This window comes from Dermacentor silvarum, chromosome 7, assembly GCF_013339745.2.
Source record: "Dermacentor silvarum isolate Dsil-2018 chromosome 7, BIME_Dsil_1.4, whole genome shotgun sequence".
Lineage (NCBI taxonomy): Eukaryota > Metazoa > Arthropoda > Arachnida > Ixodida > Ixodidae > Dermacentor > Dermacentor silvarum.
Window position 1 is genome coordinate 176,018,644 of NC_051160.1, and position 16,759 is coordinate 176,035,402.

Sequence of the window (16,759 nt, forward strand, 5' to 3'; positions counted from 1 at the left end):
TGTACATAAGAAATGTGCTTGAATTTGACTTTACTCTGACTGCTTGACCTAGCTAAGTGAGAGACTCTACAGTCCTTGCATAGAAAGGTCAGCTGCATGGTTCAAAAATATAGCAAAAACCGAGCATCACCTCGCAAAACTTAGCGAAACCAAGCATCACCTCGCAAAAATTAGCCAAACCGAGCATAACCCGCAAGGCCAGGACCAGCTAAGTGCCGATCAGCTCCGCTGTTTCTTTAGCCTTGCGCCACTAGTGCAAGCTAAGCTAATATTTTTTTTTTATGCTTTAGCATTCTCCGGCTACTTTACGAACTTTGCGAGGGTTATTTATTTAGTTATCTAAGCTTGCATTTATGTATGCTTGTATTGAACTGTTATCCCGCCTACCTGGGTGATCAGTGATTGAGTGGGTCGAACTACTTACTGTGTAAAGAGTTTTCGAAACCGTACCATCTTGAGTCACTGAGTTTGTGCACATGCGTCCCGCACTTGAAAGAACCTCTTTGACGCCGAGACTTTAGACGCGACACTTTAGGGTGCTGTTCGAAAAAACTATTTGACGTCGACTAGGAGCACCTCTTTGATGCACTGGAGACAGACCGAGTGCAGCACACTCAGCAGCGGTTTCAAATGCGTACTCCTTTCTTATCGGAATGGCCAATAGCCCACTTTGTGAATCCTGCGGGTGCAAAGAAACAATGGCACACCTTCTTTGTGCGTGCCCTCGTTTCAACGCGCAGAGAGCAACTCTCTCAGCCACGATAGATCAACTGGGCAAGGAAGAGATCAAGGGATAGATCAGTGGGCAAGGAAGAGTGGCCACCATGCGCACGCTTGACAATCCGTTCTGCTTCCTTGCTGTACAGATTCCCGTTCTTCTTGGCACGTGGCTATCTGCGCCAGTCCGGGGATATGCCGACATCGCTGCAACGTCACCGTGCTCTGTGGCAGCAAACTGTACCGACGATTTCAACGCTATCGCCAACGTAATACTGCGACCAACGCCACCTTGCACCACCGGCACATCATCGGCGACAACCGAACATATAAAAGCCTGCGGTTCCAATGAATTCTTCAGTAAGCAAGGAAGAGTGGCCACCATGCGCACGCTTGCCAACCCGTTCTGCTTGCTTGCTGTACAGGTTGGTGACTGTCCTTCCTTGCAGGCTAAGCGTACCGGCAACATTTGTACGCTGCTCTTTGCCTGCCCACTAGTGTTAGTTTCTACAATATATGATTGCATACATGTTGTTAAGCTTTTAATGTTAGCAGGCGACACTGAGTCAAATCCGGGACCAACCGATGCTAATCCAAATGCCGATGTGCTAGCTGCTATTACTGCCTTGTCTGAAAAATCGGATGCACGTCACAGTGAGTTGATGGATACTTTTAACACAGCTAAAGGCGAACCAACTTGAACTAGAGCAGAAAGTGTGCGACCTCACTAGCAGGCTTGCGGCTGTCGAATCCCAGGTACTGTCACTGGACAGTGAAGGTGTTCCTGCATTTAATGATGTCATATCCGAGGCTGTTCGTATGGAGTCAGGTGCATTAAATTCACGGCTAGACGATCTCGAGGATCGCTCCCGTCGAGATAACCTGATTTTCTTCGGTATCCCGGACACTAGCTCTGAAACTTGGGCCGAGTCTGAAGAACACGTTCGCAAAATTCTTTCAGACAAACTAGATCTATCTTTTCCCGACGAAGGTATTCATCGTGCACACAGACTGGGCTCGTATGTATCGGAGAAATGTCGACCCATCATTGTTAAATTCGGTTCTCCCAAATTAAGAGACAAGATTATATCGCAACGTACAAAGTTCAAAAATGGCAAAGTATCATTTAGTGAAGACTTCTCTCGCGCCACACGCCAGTCCCGCAAAAAGTTGGCTGAATTCGGTAAGGCTTCGGGAGAGAAGTATCTCTTGCGGTTGAACCGATTGTACATCAAGAAAAAGTGCTACGTCTATTGTTCCACCACCGATCGTGTTTGTGAAGTAGATATTGCCGAAAGGTGTTCCAGCGAGATCAGAGGCACATCTGTTGTTTCGGCTTCGACGAATATTATCCCGAATGCTTCATTTGCCACTAGTAATTCATCGCTATAGCTACCTGCTCGTCCTGTCGCTAAACCAATTTCCTTCCTTTTCTCCAATGTGCGCAGTGTGCGTAATAAACGTGATGACCTATCTTCAGCCATTGATTCGTGTTCAGCTGACATTGTTATCTTGACCGAAACTTGGCTCTCGAGTGATATTGCAGATTATGAAATCCTTGAATGTGAAAGATTTTTCAATTTTTTTCGCTGAGACCGTATCTCGCGCTCGGGTGGCGGAGTGTTGATCGCCGTACGTGACGGCTTGAGTTGTTGTGTTATAAATATTGCTACTCATTTGGAAATCGTGTGTACGCGTGTCACTCTGGGATATCGTGATTTTATTTTTTGTGTGTGCTATCGGCCGCCCAGTTCACCCTTGACATTTAATTCAGATTTACATGACGTAATAAATGAGTTAATTGTCCGGTTCCCTTCATGCCCACTCTTCCTTCTTGGTGATTTTAATTTTCCAACAATTAACTGGCATGACTCTCCTCCCTCATCTGACTGCTCATCTGAGTGCTCTCTCTTCATCAACCTCTGTCTGGATTTTAATTTTAAGCAACTTGTCCTTCAGCCTACACGACCTACTCAGCATTCTGCTAACATTCTTGACCTCCTTCTCACTACTACACCCCAGCTTGTTTCCTGCTTAAGATATTTACCTGGTTTGAGTGATCATTGCCTCATTTATTTTGAACTACGCACGTCTGTTCCCGCTACCAAAACACCAAAAGTTATCCGAGACTATAAAAATGCTGACTTTGAGTCTATAAACCGCGAACTAATGGATTTTATCACCCAGTTTATTCCAAGTGTCCACACGCGCAGCGTTGATGAAAATTGGACCTTATTCAAAGAAAAAGTCAATTTTTTAATTGATCAATTCATCCCTGAGAAACGTATTATATCTAACTGTCATGCTCCCTGGTTTAACACACGCCTGCGGCGCCTGCTGAACAAGAAAAAAAGACTATTCTGGCGGGCCAAGGCAACCCAAACGGCCGAACGCTGGCACGCTTACGCCACCGCTAAGACGGATTGCAAACAAATTTCGTCTGAAGTAAAAACAAATTACTACCAGCACACGCTCCCGTTCCTTCTTAGAGATAATCCAAGAAAATTTTGGAATGTGGTCAGCGGGAATAAGCCGAATACATCTTTGCGATGATCACAACACTCCGATACACCAGAGTGACTGCTGCAAAGTGTTAAATGATTTTTTTGCCTCGTGTTTTTCGTGTACCCTGCCGAATGTTTTCCCTCAGCCTTGTACATCTGATTTTTTACCCATGGCTTCAATAATCATTGATTCTGTTGGCGTAACATGTTTAATTGAAAGACAGAAGATTTCATCTTGTTCAGGTATCCACGGCATTACAACGAAGTTCTTGAAAAGTACATCTACCTGCTCATCATTGATTCTTCGTGAAATCTTTGAACAGTCATTGCAGAGTTGTTCCATCCCTCTTGATTGGAAGGTGGGGAAGGTGGTTCCATTGCATAAATCAGGTAGTAACGCTTCAATACTTAACTATCGGCCCATTTCATTAACGAGCGTTCCCTGTAAACTTCTTGAGCACATTATTTATTCTCATCTTATTACCTTCCTTGAATCTAACAACTTTTTCAATTCATGTCAACATGGCTTCCGAAAATTTTTTTTCGTGTGAGACACATTCTTTCACTAATGATTTATTTCACGCTATGGATGCTAACGTTATTGTGGATTGCATTTTTCTAGACTTTGCTAAGGCCTTTGACACTGTTTCTCATGATCTCTTGCTAATTAAACTCGATGCTCTTAATGTTAACGATTAAGTATTAGGCTGGATTAAATGTTTTCTTTCCAACCGTAGTCAATATGTTTCAGTTAATGATTATGACTCACCTCTTGTTTCCGTAACCTATGTAGTACCTCAAGGTTCTGTGTTAGGTCCTCTCCTGTTTTTAATTTATATTAATGATCTTCCTAACAACGTTATCTCCCATATAAATCTTTTCGCAGATGACTGTGTGCTTTATCGTTCTACTACTAATCCCTCTGATGAAGCATGTTTGCAATCAGACTTGGACGCAATTTCTTCATGGTGCAGCGAATGGCTCATGACGCTTAACACCACTAAGTGCAAACATCTGCGTATTTCCAGCCGTCCTCCTGAATACACCCCTCGCTATCTTCTCAATAACTCTCTCCTATCACCTATCTCATCGTACAAATATCTTGGTATTCACTTAACGCACAATCTGTCCTGGAAAATGCACGTGAACTACATATGCAACCAGGCTAACCGCACGCTCGGATTCTTACGGCGCCATTTCACAGCTTCTAATAGCACCGTTAAGCTTCATCTGTATAGTACATTAATAAGACCTAAACTAGAATATGCTTGCTCCATTTGGGATCCTAATCAGATAACTTTAATTAACATTTTAGAGTCTGTTCAAAATCGCGCCGCCCGCTTTATTGTTTCAAATTATTCCCGAACAGCAAGCGTATCTGCAATGAAATCTGCACTTGCTCTTCCCATTCTTTCTCTGCGCCGTAAATATTTTCGCTTATGTCTTTTCCACAGAATTTATTATACCAACCCTATTCTCAAAGATAAGCTACTCCTCCCTCCATCTTATATATCTTCACGCATTGACCAACTTCAAGGTAGGAATACCGCAATGTCTAACTAGGCTTTGCATAAACTCATTTATTCCTCGAACTGGAAATGACTGGAACCATCTCCCTGCCTTCATCGCTGCCATCACCGACGTCAACAAATTTAAGGAAACTGCCGCCGATTTTGTATGCCCCTCCTCTCTGTAATGCCTCTGGCCCTGAGAGTACTGAAATAAATAAATAAATAAATAAAAACTGGACAAACGCCCAATAACAGAAAACAACATCCTTGGAAACTGGCCTACACGAGCAACGGCGCGAGCCACCCTGAAGGCACTGCTGCGTTACTTAAAAGACACCGGATACAGTGACAAATTGTGACTCTTCACTGTGTGACGTAGGATGGAACGTTGACGCTATTCAACACGAGAACACCTTTGCAGACTGCGTGGCAGTGACCACAGAAACAGTTCTGTTTTGTGTGTGATTTTCTTTTCTTGTTTTACTTATTTTTTTCTCTCTCTTTCCAGTCGCATCCCTTTACCCCTCCCCCGCTACAGGGTAGCCAACCGGAGATACCTCCCTGTCTTTCCTTTGATGCCAACTTGGGTAATTATGTATGTGCCACTGGGGAATGGACAATGACGAAAAAGACACCTTATCTGGTGTTGAGCGGCATCAAACCTACGTCACAAGGCAAGAAAAGCAAGCCGACCCATTAGCAGGCTGCGTCACAAATGCACTGGGCCGTTTTCAATGAACGCCTTTGACGCCATGAATGCCCTGGACATGTGCCGCTCTCCAATGAGCAACTTGAGTCACTGAGTCAAACGAAGAAATAATTCTCAGCGTCCGCAGATTCCGGCGCGAAATTCTCGTATCTAAGGCCACGCACGGACGATCAGCCTGTCCAGAGAAGCGTTCCGCGTGACGCGTTTTCTCAGCGTTATTCGAACGGCGTGCCATGCATTTCGGAGGCTTCGCGGCGCAAGATGGCGCCGACATTTCTTGGGGTTCCGCTGCAGTACACGCCTCATGAATGACTCGCTTTCGAAGGTCGCAACACGTCGCGTCGCTAGATTGATTAAGTGCATTACCGGCCACAGTCATCGGGAGAAGTGGTAATTCTGCCATACTGTCTTAATGAATAAATCAACAAAATTATCCAGTGGCTCGATTCTTACAAAGAACCTCTAAGATGGCATATTGGACGAGTTGGCAAAGCTTCATGGTAGCTTAGTACACAGCACCGTCGCCTTCCTTCTCATTTGTACGCACGTGTCGCGCTCAACACACAAAGAACGACAGCAACTGGTCTCTGCTATTGCAAACGTCGATAAGAGCCTGCTATCAGGCGAGTTTCTTTTGGGTCCTTGGTCCAATGCAAACAGCGCAGCCGTGGTTACAAGTGCCTTTCTATAAGCCACTGGGGTCCAGGCGCACGGCTTCAGAGACGCCACAATGTTGCGAACGTGTATATACGCAACTGTTCCTCATATCATCATCATCATCATCATCATCATCATTCATCAGCACTTTTCCTACCGGTCCCTTTTCCCCAGTGTAGAGTAGCACTCAGGTCGACCTCTCTGCCTTTCTGTAAATAAAGCTTTCTCTCTTACTCTGTCGCGCTGTAGCTACCATAGCACAGAAGCCCGAGTAACCATTAGGTCATTCACGTTTTCCCCCACAACGGCGTTCCTCATAAACACATCGTAGTTTTGGCAGGTAGAACCGAGAAAGTGTGTTTAAAGTAATTTAACGCATCATCATACACCCAATGTGGGCCTATCCCGAATACTCTGCAGTCTAAAATGTAAGCTAATCCGCAAGAGAGTGCATTAAAAATAGAAACGAGTCCGAAGCTCCTCCTACTCGCCTCACGTGAGGGGTGGCGCGATTGAGTGCGGTGCGCAGTTACTGATCTCATATTTAACCAACGACTCACTCAGGGAGACATTGTCGTTCATTGACTTCAACTGGAGGTTGAATCGTCTTCCAGGTTTTGTTATATCCTTAGTTGCTTACGGCTGCTAAGTGTTCTTGGCATGACGAGGTATTATGTATTACCATTGTCATGTTCATACGACATTTACGAGTAACCTAACCAACAGTTTCTTTCTAGAAGCATTACAATATACCGAGATCTGGAATACGCGAAAACCGCCTGCAGTCGTCTAAGACGTTGCCTTCCAAATAAAGAGAGCAACATATATGGATGCAAAGTTAACACACCTGCTGTTGGGCGTCGGGTTGCGGATCCACTGGATGAGCTGCCAGTTGGTGAGCAGCCAGACATCGCCCTTGGACAGTATGTGGTCGAGGAAGCGCAAGAAGCCCTTCTTGTGGTGCTGCGTATTGAACCAGGCCGAGTGATAGAAGAGGTTGAAGGGCGCCCGGTTGCTCTTGTAGTGGCGATTGAAGTTCTTCAACAGCATCTTGTAAACACCCTCGTCGTCAGCCGGGTTTGAGCATGCGTCGCCCATGGAGCAGCGACCACCGCGAAGGTCGATCCACATCACCATGCCCACCTGCGTGTGGCGAAGCGCAAGCCCCACGTTAAGCCTGCGAGAGCCTTTTTACGAACGCGTGTTTCACAACGGTCTGATCAACCTGTAAAAGAGCGTACCTGTGGATGAGAATGAGCGAGGCCAATGAAAGCAGCGAATTCAACGAGAAATTGTGTTCAGACAGAAAGGAGGAACGCTCACCTAATATAATACCGTACACTCTGTTTTCCCGCCAAAATGGCGTTCTGTATGCCATATAGGTGTACAGAGTGTCACATCTAACAAGAGCCAAAGAGGTTAAATATACAGGTTATGAGATACGAAGACGGGACCAACGGCGTTCTGCCAAAAATAAGTCTTCGAACTGCCTCTGTCCCTGAAGTAAATAAAAAAAATAGGCTGGAGCATTTTTTTGCGACAGACCAGTGACAACCGAGACGCATTTGTGTCATCGTGCTGTCACGCGGTATCGCAGATGCGGCCCACGCGTGCAGTCAACAGACGCGGGGCGCATTTTGCGGCGCTCATCGATCGGCTCTGCCCAGCAAGGACACCTTTCCGGCTTCCGCTGCTGGCATGAGCGTTTTGCGCGCACACACTGTGCGCTTCACCGAACTCCATAGAGTGGTCTCAGCGTAACGTGAAAGTAAGTCTATATAGTCTTTCTGTGGGTGCTCACAAATGCCGCTTTTCCTTCGGTGTCACCTTCGACTTTTACAAGCTCGTGCGTATCCTAACCTTGCGGTTCTTCACGCTATATACCCTGAAAGTTATCCCAGTGCGGACTGCCCTGCCTGTGGACTAACGGCAACATTGAACCATGTGTTGCGGGATTGTGAAGCCATCGGCTCCGCCTTCAGCGAGGATAGGTGGGCTACGCTTTTGGGCAGCCCCGAACTCAACGACCAAATCCTGGCCGTCCAGAGTGCCCGCGATCGGGCCATCAAGCTCGGCTTCTCTGGACCTCAATAAAGTTATTTCACTCTCACCATCGAGGTGCGACGCCTGCAACGTTCCTCATAACTGGCTCGGTGTTGGGCGTGCGAACTTGGATAACATTTTCGGGTAAGCACCGTAATGCGCTTCCTGGTGGCTACGTCTCCCTTTTCTCCGCGTCTGCTCGCGCTAAAATGTTACATTCCTCGTAACGTCAGGGCTCTGAGACGCCTGCAGATCAACTGTAAACTTTGCTATCGCTTGCAGTGCTTCGCTTTCAGGTTAATATGCTTAGTCATACACAATTATATAGATGATTTACAATTACTTATCCAATGACCGATATCTGAATGGAAAATTCTCATTCGAAAACACTATATCGATGATGATGATGATTTAATGGCATCGCTTTGAAATGGGGCGGTGACATATAGTTACTCCATCTCCCGCTAAAGGGAACCATGTGTGGATGCGAAGCAGCGGGGAGATGGTTAACTTGAGCGGGAGATGGTTTCGCGGCAGCGGCCCGAGCGCTCATCGCGGCGCTGCACAGGAGAGAGAATGAGGCGCGCGCGCTCCGTCATTTTCATACCGCGGAACTACCGTGGCGCCCCCTACCCTGGTGCCCCCACATTATGCAGCTGTCGCATCACCTGTCGAGCGCGCCGCTCCGGATCCCTAGAGGAGAGAAAGGGGGAGCGTAGGAGAGGAGAGAGAGGGGGGGGACACGCATTCGCTGTGGGGGTGTTGGACGCGGGCGCCGCTCCGTACAGGATTCCTAGAGGAGAGAAAGGGGAAGCGTAGGAGAGAAGAGAGAGGGGGAAGGGACGCGCATGCGCTGTGGGGGTGTGGCACGCGGGCGCCGCTCCATTGAGTATTCCTAGAGGAGACAAGGGGGAGCGTACGAGAGGAGAGAGAGGGGGAGGGGACGCGGGACAACAGAGCCACCGCCAAGAAATGCTTCGCATTTAATAGTCACCCAGCCTGCTTGATTTAATCAAGGATGCTATACATGTTTTTGTGGTATTTTTGTATACATTTCTTTAATCTTTTTTCCCCTCAAAATCTACCTTGTACCGCTGCCCATGACTAACAGATCTGGTCGTATCAATCTCTCCCCTGTTTTTTCCCCCCAACAATACTCTAAACGTCTCTTGTTTAACTCGAGCGCTCACCGGTTGATGCTTTCGTCCACTTTAAGTTCTATCGCTTCTGGAAGGCGTACGTAACGCACGGGTCTCCCTGGGTGAATCCCTTCGCATTCCATTAGGATGTGCTAAGTGGTCTCCAAATTAAAACAGGTTAAAGCGCACCGCATTTCCCGCATTTCGAAATTGTCGCGCAAAAAAAAAAAAAAAAAAAAAAGTGGAGCGAGTGCGCGCCCACGGCCTTGTGTGAGCGACAACAGCGCTCTCAAAAGGCGCCTAAAACAACCAATGCCAGTAAATGGCTTTTTTGTTGACAACGTGGCAGTGAAAATGCGTCAGCCTAAATGGTGGCTCCACAAGCCCCTAGCGGACGAGCCCTGCTAATGGTCGCGCGGCTGCTTTCACCAGGCAGCACGAACGTCTTGTCAGTTTTACGCGATCGTTCAGCCGGCCGCTTAGAAATGCCACTTGTTTAAAACCATCTTTGAGGTAGCTTTTCTTTTCTACTCATAACAACATTGAAACGTTCAAGAAATAACTGAGAAAACTGATGCAGGCTAAAAACTATGCCATATGTTGCTCCTTAATAAACAAAAAATCGACATTTGAACTTACGTCGTTAAAACAAAATTAAGTTTCTCAATTATTTACGTTAATTAGCTTATTAACGTATTAGCACCAAGTGTACTTTAGCACCAATATTAACACGCTATCATGCGACGCGTCCGTCAGACAGTTCGCAGAAATTAGCAACTGTTTTGCTTGTATAAATCTGATCACACATGCCACAGGAATAACAGACAAAATTGCTACCTTGCTTGATGTGGACATTACCAATTTCCGCTCAAATCACTGTACTGCTGGGATTCTGTCTGCTGAGAAACGTGATCACCTTCCGATTTCCTGCTGCATACCCTGTTCGCCCACCAAACGCGTGACAAAAAAAGCAGCCTTATTTAGAAGTATTAATTCCACAGCCTTGGACAAGTTCCCTGTGGGCAACAAACTGCACATGCGTATTTAAAAACGACAACCCAAACGCAGCATATGACGCATTTGTATATAAAGTGTGTTACAACCAGGCGTTTCCGCTAAAGCCTTGTAACCACAGGCCAAAGAGGGCAAGGAAGCTATAGGTTGATGCCAGACTTCTGAAGTTCATCAAAGATAAAAAAATGAAATGTATCATTACTTTGTAAGTACAAGCATTATTGAAATGCTGGCCGAGTATAAAAATCATCATCATCATCATCATCAGCCTATATTTCATGTCCACTGCAGGACGAAGGCCTCTCCCTGCGATCTCCAATTACCCCTGCCTTGCGCTAGCGTATTCCAACTTGCGCCTGCAAATTTCCTAACTTCATCATCCCATCTGGCTTTCTGCCGACCTCGACTGCGCTTCTCTTCTCTTGATGTAACCCTAATGGTCCACCGGTTATCCATCCTACGCATTACATGGCCTGCCCAGCTCCATTTCTTCCGCTTAATGTCAACTAGAGGTTAAACTATAGTATAAAAATATATAGTAATAAAGTAAACGCCGAGTTAAAATTTGCGAAGAACAGGTACTGTTAGGGGGGATGAAGGGCAAAATAGACTGAAAATGCGATTTTTCAATTTTAGTGGCACAATATTCCAGCACCCTTGACAAGTGATGATGATGATGATGATGATTTATTGGCATCCCCTTTGAAACGGGGCGGCGACAAATAGTCACCTAGCCTGCTTGATTTAATCAGGTATACTATACATGTTCTTTATCTTGCATTTTTGTATACCTATCATTATTTTTTCTTTTTCAAAAATTTACCTTGTACCGCTGCCTATGATTTTAAGAGATCAGGTCGCATCCATCTTTTCCCTACTTTTTTTCCACCAGTACTCTAATCGTCTCTTGCTGATCTCTACGGCTGATCTGTTTATGTTTCCTTCCACTTTAAACCCAAGCGTTTCTGGGAGTTGCACGTTACCTACGGTTCTCGCTGGGTGGATCCCGTCGCATTCCATTAGGATGTGCTGAGTGGTCTCTGGATCTTTACTGCAGCATACACATGTCTCATCTAATTCCGAATATTTGTTCCGATATATTTTCGTCCTTAGGCAACCGGCTCGAGCCTCAAATAGCAAGGCACTGCCCTTTGTGTTATCGTACAGATTTTCCCTTCTAATTTCTTTCTTCTCATTCTTGTAAATCTCCATTGTCCTTTTCGTTTCCATTCTTTGCATCCAATTCACGGTCTCTATTTCTCTCACTTTCTTTCTGATGACCCCTGGTTGTCTATTTACAGTTTCGATTATCCTGTACTTGGTTGCCAACTTCCTTGACCTCTTCCTCCATTCTGTGTCCACGCTTTTCATGTAGAGATACTTGTGCACTTTAGCTGCCCATTTATTTTCATCCATGTTCCTGAGCCTTTCTTCAAAACTAATTTTGCTTTGTGCTTCTCTGACTTCAAAAGAGGCCCAACCCATGTCTCCATGCACTGCCTCATTTGTCGTATTACCGTGTGCTCCCAAAGCCAACCGGCCTACTGATCTTTGGTTAACTTCCAAACCCGCCAATATATCCGATTTTAAGCATATAATGGCATTTGCGAATGTTAGCGCTGGCACCATTACTCCTTTCCAGATTCCACGCACCACCTCATACTTATTGTGGCCCCACAGTGCTCTGTGTTTCATTAATGCTGCATTCCGCTTCCCCTTTATTTTCAGATTATCTTGGTGGTTGATTGAGTAATTCTTTCCTTCGTTTATGTGTACGCCGAGGTACTTATATTGCTTCACTATGGGTATTACTTGCTGTTGAATTGACACCACGAAGTTACTCGTGTGCTCATTAAAGATCATAATCCCTGATTTCTCTGTGCTAAACTTAAGGCCTAGATTTGTCGCTGCGTTCCCACAGATATTCGCAAGTATCTGTAAATCTTTTTTATTGTCCGCTAGTAGCACAATGTCGTCTGCGTACATCAGTCCAGGGATCTTCTGTTGCACCATTTGTCCATTACGCATGTAGGATAAATCAAAACCTAATTCGCTGTTTTCCAGTCGTCTTTCTATGCCCTTGACGTAAAGCGTGAACAACAATGGTGACAGAGGGCATCCTTGCTTCAATCCTTTGTGAATTCCCACCATTTCATTTCCTTTTCGGCCTTCCCATGCCACTTGTACTTGGTTGTCTCGATATATCTCCCTCAGCAGCTCCACGAAATCGTCATCTATGCCTTCGTATTGAAGAATATCCCACAACAATTCAAGTGTTTCCTCGAAGTGGCGCCCTCTAATGCGCAACGGAGGCATTCAAAAATGGCGTCAAACGCACTTGCCCCCGTGGCTGCGCCTCCTTACGGCGCGAGATCTTGTAAGGGGTCTTGACGTTTGCTTTGTTGCGAACGTAATGACGGGCAAGCGTTATTTTTATGTATAATCGTTCAGATTGGCAGAATTCTATCTAAATAAACGGTTTCAACCGCTCAGTCTAGGGCCGAAGGGGGTCGTCACAGTCACTGAAGTTTGCTCGCGAAAGTTTGTTTGCATCTGCGTTCCCGCCGTTTCACACCAACGCTCGTGCGTTCTGCAATTCTTACCATTTTGGACGGCTTGCAGCTGCGATTTGTTTCCAAACGCACTGAACCAATGCCTCAGTTTTCACCAAATCCGCGCAAGAAAAGAAAATTCTGTGGAAACCAATACCGCAAAGTGCGCTGTTAACACAACACACCGAGCCAACGCCGGTGAGTGCAAGTGCCGCCAAGTTTGGAAATGCCCCGCGAGATTTCTTTTAGGGGCGAAGCTCCTTAGGGTGTGGGTCTGTCCCTCTTCTGTAGTATGTATTACAAGTAGTAGTAGTAGTCGTCGTCGTAGTAGTCGTCGTTGTCGTAGTAGGTAGCCACGTCTACCTTTATCAGAAAAAGAAATTCCCAAAGTTGTGTCCGTAGCGCGGAATCGAACCAGGGACCCCTCGCTTCCGAACGCGCGGCGCTAACCACTACGCCACGAAGCGCACATAGACACACGCACCACGATGGCAATAAATACCCAACATTAACGAAAGACTGCGCGTTTCTAACGCGTCTGTGCTAGCGCGTTACGGCCCGTGAAAGAAGCTGGTGTAAGACGCTGTTGCCTCTCCGCCTTACCCCCGTATTCATAAACGCTCCTCGACTTGAACTTGACTTGCCACCGCCTTGGGCAGCGCGTTCGAAACGCGTTGAAGGCGGTGGCAAGTCAAGTTCAAGTCGAGGAGCGTTTATGAATACGGGGGTTATACTCTCTCAGCAGTCATGTGATGGAGTCGGCAAACGCGGTGCACGTTCCGGCATGTGTAAACGGCTGCGTAAGACGCTGTGGCCTCTCCCCCTTACTAGAGAGTACTGCACGTTTCTAACGCGTTTGTGCTAGCGTCCCCTTAAGGGGCATATGATGCAATTATAATGAAGGGCGCTGTTATAAAATAGGAATGACGTCACATATGGCGCGTGTCATTGGTGGAAGTCAATCGTTCGATTTAGTGCAGCGAGACTGGGCGAATTACACGGAAGATTCACGATTTACCGATGATTCCCTCCGGAGCTTCGACCACTCATCATTCACCCCGTGGATATGCGGTTTTTCACAGCGTAAGCCGTTATGGGCTCACTCCAATAGCCGTTCCTGGTCGCGATGAAGCCGCCGCCCCGTAGCCGCTATCGCGGGAAATGCGAAAAAAAGTACCCGCTCTTCTCCGGGATCGAACCCAGGTCCGCTGCGTGGGAGTCGGATACTTTACCACCGAGCCACGCAAGCGCTTGCTATCAGCAGAAGAAACATTCCCTTTATACGCACCCTGCGCCTCTGCGCCGGCGCGCCTAGGTAGGCGCGCAGGCGCAGACGACCCGAGCCTCCGCCAGTATGGTGGCGCCATCTAGTTAACGTGCCTGCAACCACCGCGTGCGACGAGATGCAATTCAGACGCGATGCGATTCAGACGCGATGCGATTCAGACGGGGCGCGCAATGAACGCTATCCTGATGTTCGATGTGCGCCACGTATTCTGCGTACCTCTTCGGTACACGTTATAGCGTCTCCTCGCCAGGTACGAACAACTGCTGAAGAAGCGAATCGTAGAGCTACGTGCGCGGCTACAACCAGACATCATCGGGCTCAGCAGACTGCTGTGCAGAGAGCATTACAACCGCAGCACGCCGTCGCCGGGCGGACAGTTCAGATCGTTCTCGTCAAAATCGAGGCGAAGACACTTTGCCGCGAAGACCATGTTGTGCGTTGTGCCGAAATTGGAGCTACTGTTGCGCCGCTCAACTAGCTTACGCTGTGACTGTGCTGTGTGTGACGCGCATGCCTGTGACTTTTTTTTGACGATGTGGGTGCAAACTCATCTGGATTTCGTATAATAGACATTGCTTTGCTGAATGACTTCATTATGCGCGTTTCAATCTGCAAGAAGTGTGGTGAGGGCACCCTTCGACTCGAAGAGAGCTTGAAGAAACGCTGTGGCCTCGCGTCATTGGAGATTTATTTAGCGAACAATAGACAACCGGAGTAACGCCAAGGGCCTCGAGGACTTTCTTTCTGGCATTGTTGCCGTCATTGTAATAGCAGGTTTCACAGTGAAACCTGCTGTTTATGATGGGGTCAGCTATTACAATGACGGCAACTATGCCAGAAAAAAAGTCCTCGAGGCGCTTGGCGTTACTCCGGTTGTCTATTGTGACGCTGCACTAAGCAGGACGGACAAGGACAGGATGAAAAAAAAGCAGATTTTCAAGCCTCTGTGGAGAGGAAGAAAGAAAGAAAAACCAAGGCGAGTGAGCGAAAAGACTTCAAAAGACAGGCCGAAGAGAATAATGCTGAAGATTATGCAGCAGGAGCGCTTTAATATGACTTGACGGAAACTCGAACTTTCAGTGCGGTTTTCTCCAAAGCACTACTTTTCGTCAGAAAAGGAACATTTTCTCTGTGACCACTTCAGCTATCAAGTGGAAACTTCTGTGACTTCTTTCTGAATAGCATTCGCTTTTACTGAACCAAAAGAAAGGTTTTGCTGCCAGAACATTATTTTATACAAAAGCTTTTCTTCAAGAAAAAAAGCCTTCAAAGTCCAGTCCTCATGGATTAAATTTTTTTACTAAACAATGCTGATACCTATAAATATTATTTTGCTTCAGTAAAACACTCTGGACACATGCAACAACCACAGGAGTTTTCAGCTTTCTACGCGTGAAGCGTTTTTTGAAAAATGTTCCTTCAAAAATAAAACTAATTAAAACATATATTGTTTTATATTTTATTATTAGCTTCGCAATTTCTCACGAAATTCATACTGTATTTAGCAAACTATCCAATGAAACAGCTTGCAAAATTTGGTAGAGTTTGCTTTATTAATGACAGAGCTACAGGCGGTAGTAGTAGTAGACCTGAGCTAGCTATTAATCCCCCCTTAAATACTGTTGTCTAAGATAAAGAAATGACGCCAGAAAGCTATGGGAAGAAGTAAAAAATTTAAAATCGCAGAAAAAGCAGGTCTCGCAGCTGCGAACAAGTGCAGGCGATGTAACAGGTTGCGAAGCAGCAGCCGAACTGAATGAGTATTTTGTGACCAGTGCAAATTATATTGACGATCAGGGCCTTTCTGTGTCCTAAAAGATTCCAATCTTATCAATTCTGTAATACTGACCCCAGTCTTTGCAGACGAAGTCGTGCCAATAATAAATATCAGGAATAACGCAGCCGCTGGCTTTGGCGATACTAGACCAACACCAATAAAATACGTAGGTGTCATAATAACTCCAACCTCAGCGTATATTATTAACAGAATGTTCAAAACTGGTGTCGTTCCAGATTGTTTAAAAATTGCGAGAGCATGCCCTGTTTTTAAAGGAGATGATAAGCTACACTTAACCAATTACAGGCCAACCTGCGTCCTCCCAGTCCTTTCGAAAGTATTTGAGAGCGCGTTAAATATCAGGTTGCACCGATTCTCATCAAAGTACAACATAATAATAATAATCATCATCATCAGCCTATTTTATGTCCACTGCAGGACGAAGGCCTCTCCCTTCGATCTCCAATTACCCCTGTCTTGCGCTAGCGTATTCCAACTTGCGCGTGCAAATTTCCTAACTTCATCTTCCCATCTGGTTTTCTGCCGACCTCGAATGCGCTTCCCTTCTCTTGGTATCCATTCTGTAACCCTAATGGTCCACCGGTTATCCATCCTACGCATTACATGGCCTGCCCAGCTCCATTTCTTCCGCTTAATGTCAACTAGAATATCGGCTATCCCCGTTTGTTCTCTGATCCACACCGCTCTCTTCCTGTCTCTTAACGTTAGTCCTAAGATTTTTCGTTCCATCGCTCTTTGTGCGGTCCTTAACTTGTCCTCAAGCTTCTTTGTTAACCTCCAAGTTTCTGCCCCATATGTTAGCACCGGTAGAATGCAATAATTTTACA

General features: G+C 46.1%; 1 protein-coding gene across 1 annotated transcript in view; it reads right to left on the reverse strand.

Annotated features, from left to right (window-relative positions):
- LOC119458715 (uncharacterized) overlaps positions 1 to 16,759 on the reverse strand; it is a 311,049-nt gene that overhangs the window by 16,301 nt on the left and 277,989 nt on the right. The window contains exon 7 of the mRNA XM_037720571.2: positions 6,946 to 7,241. Coding sequence (XP_037576499.1) covers positions 6,946 to 7,241 — 296 coding nt within the window. The remainder of the gene's footprint in view (positions 1 to 6,945; positions 7,242 to 16,759) is intronic.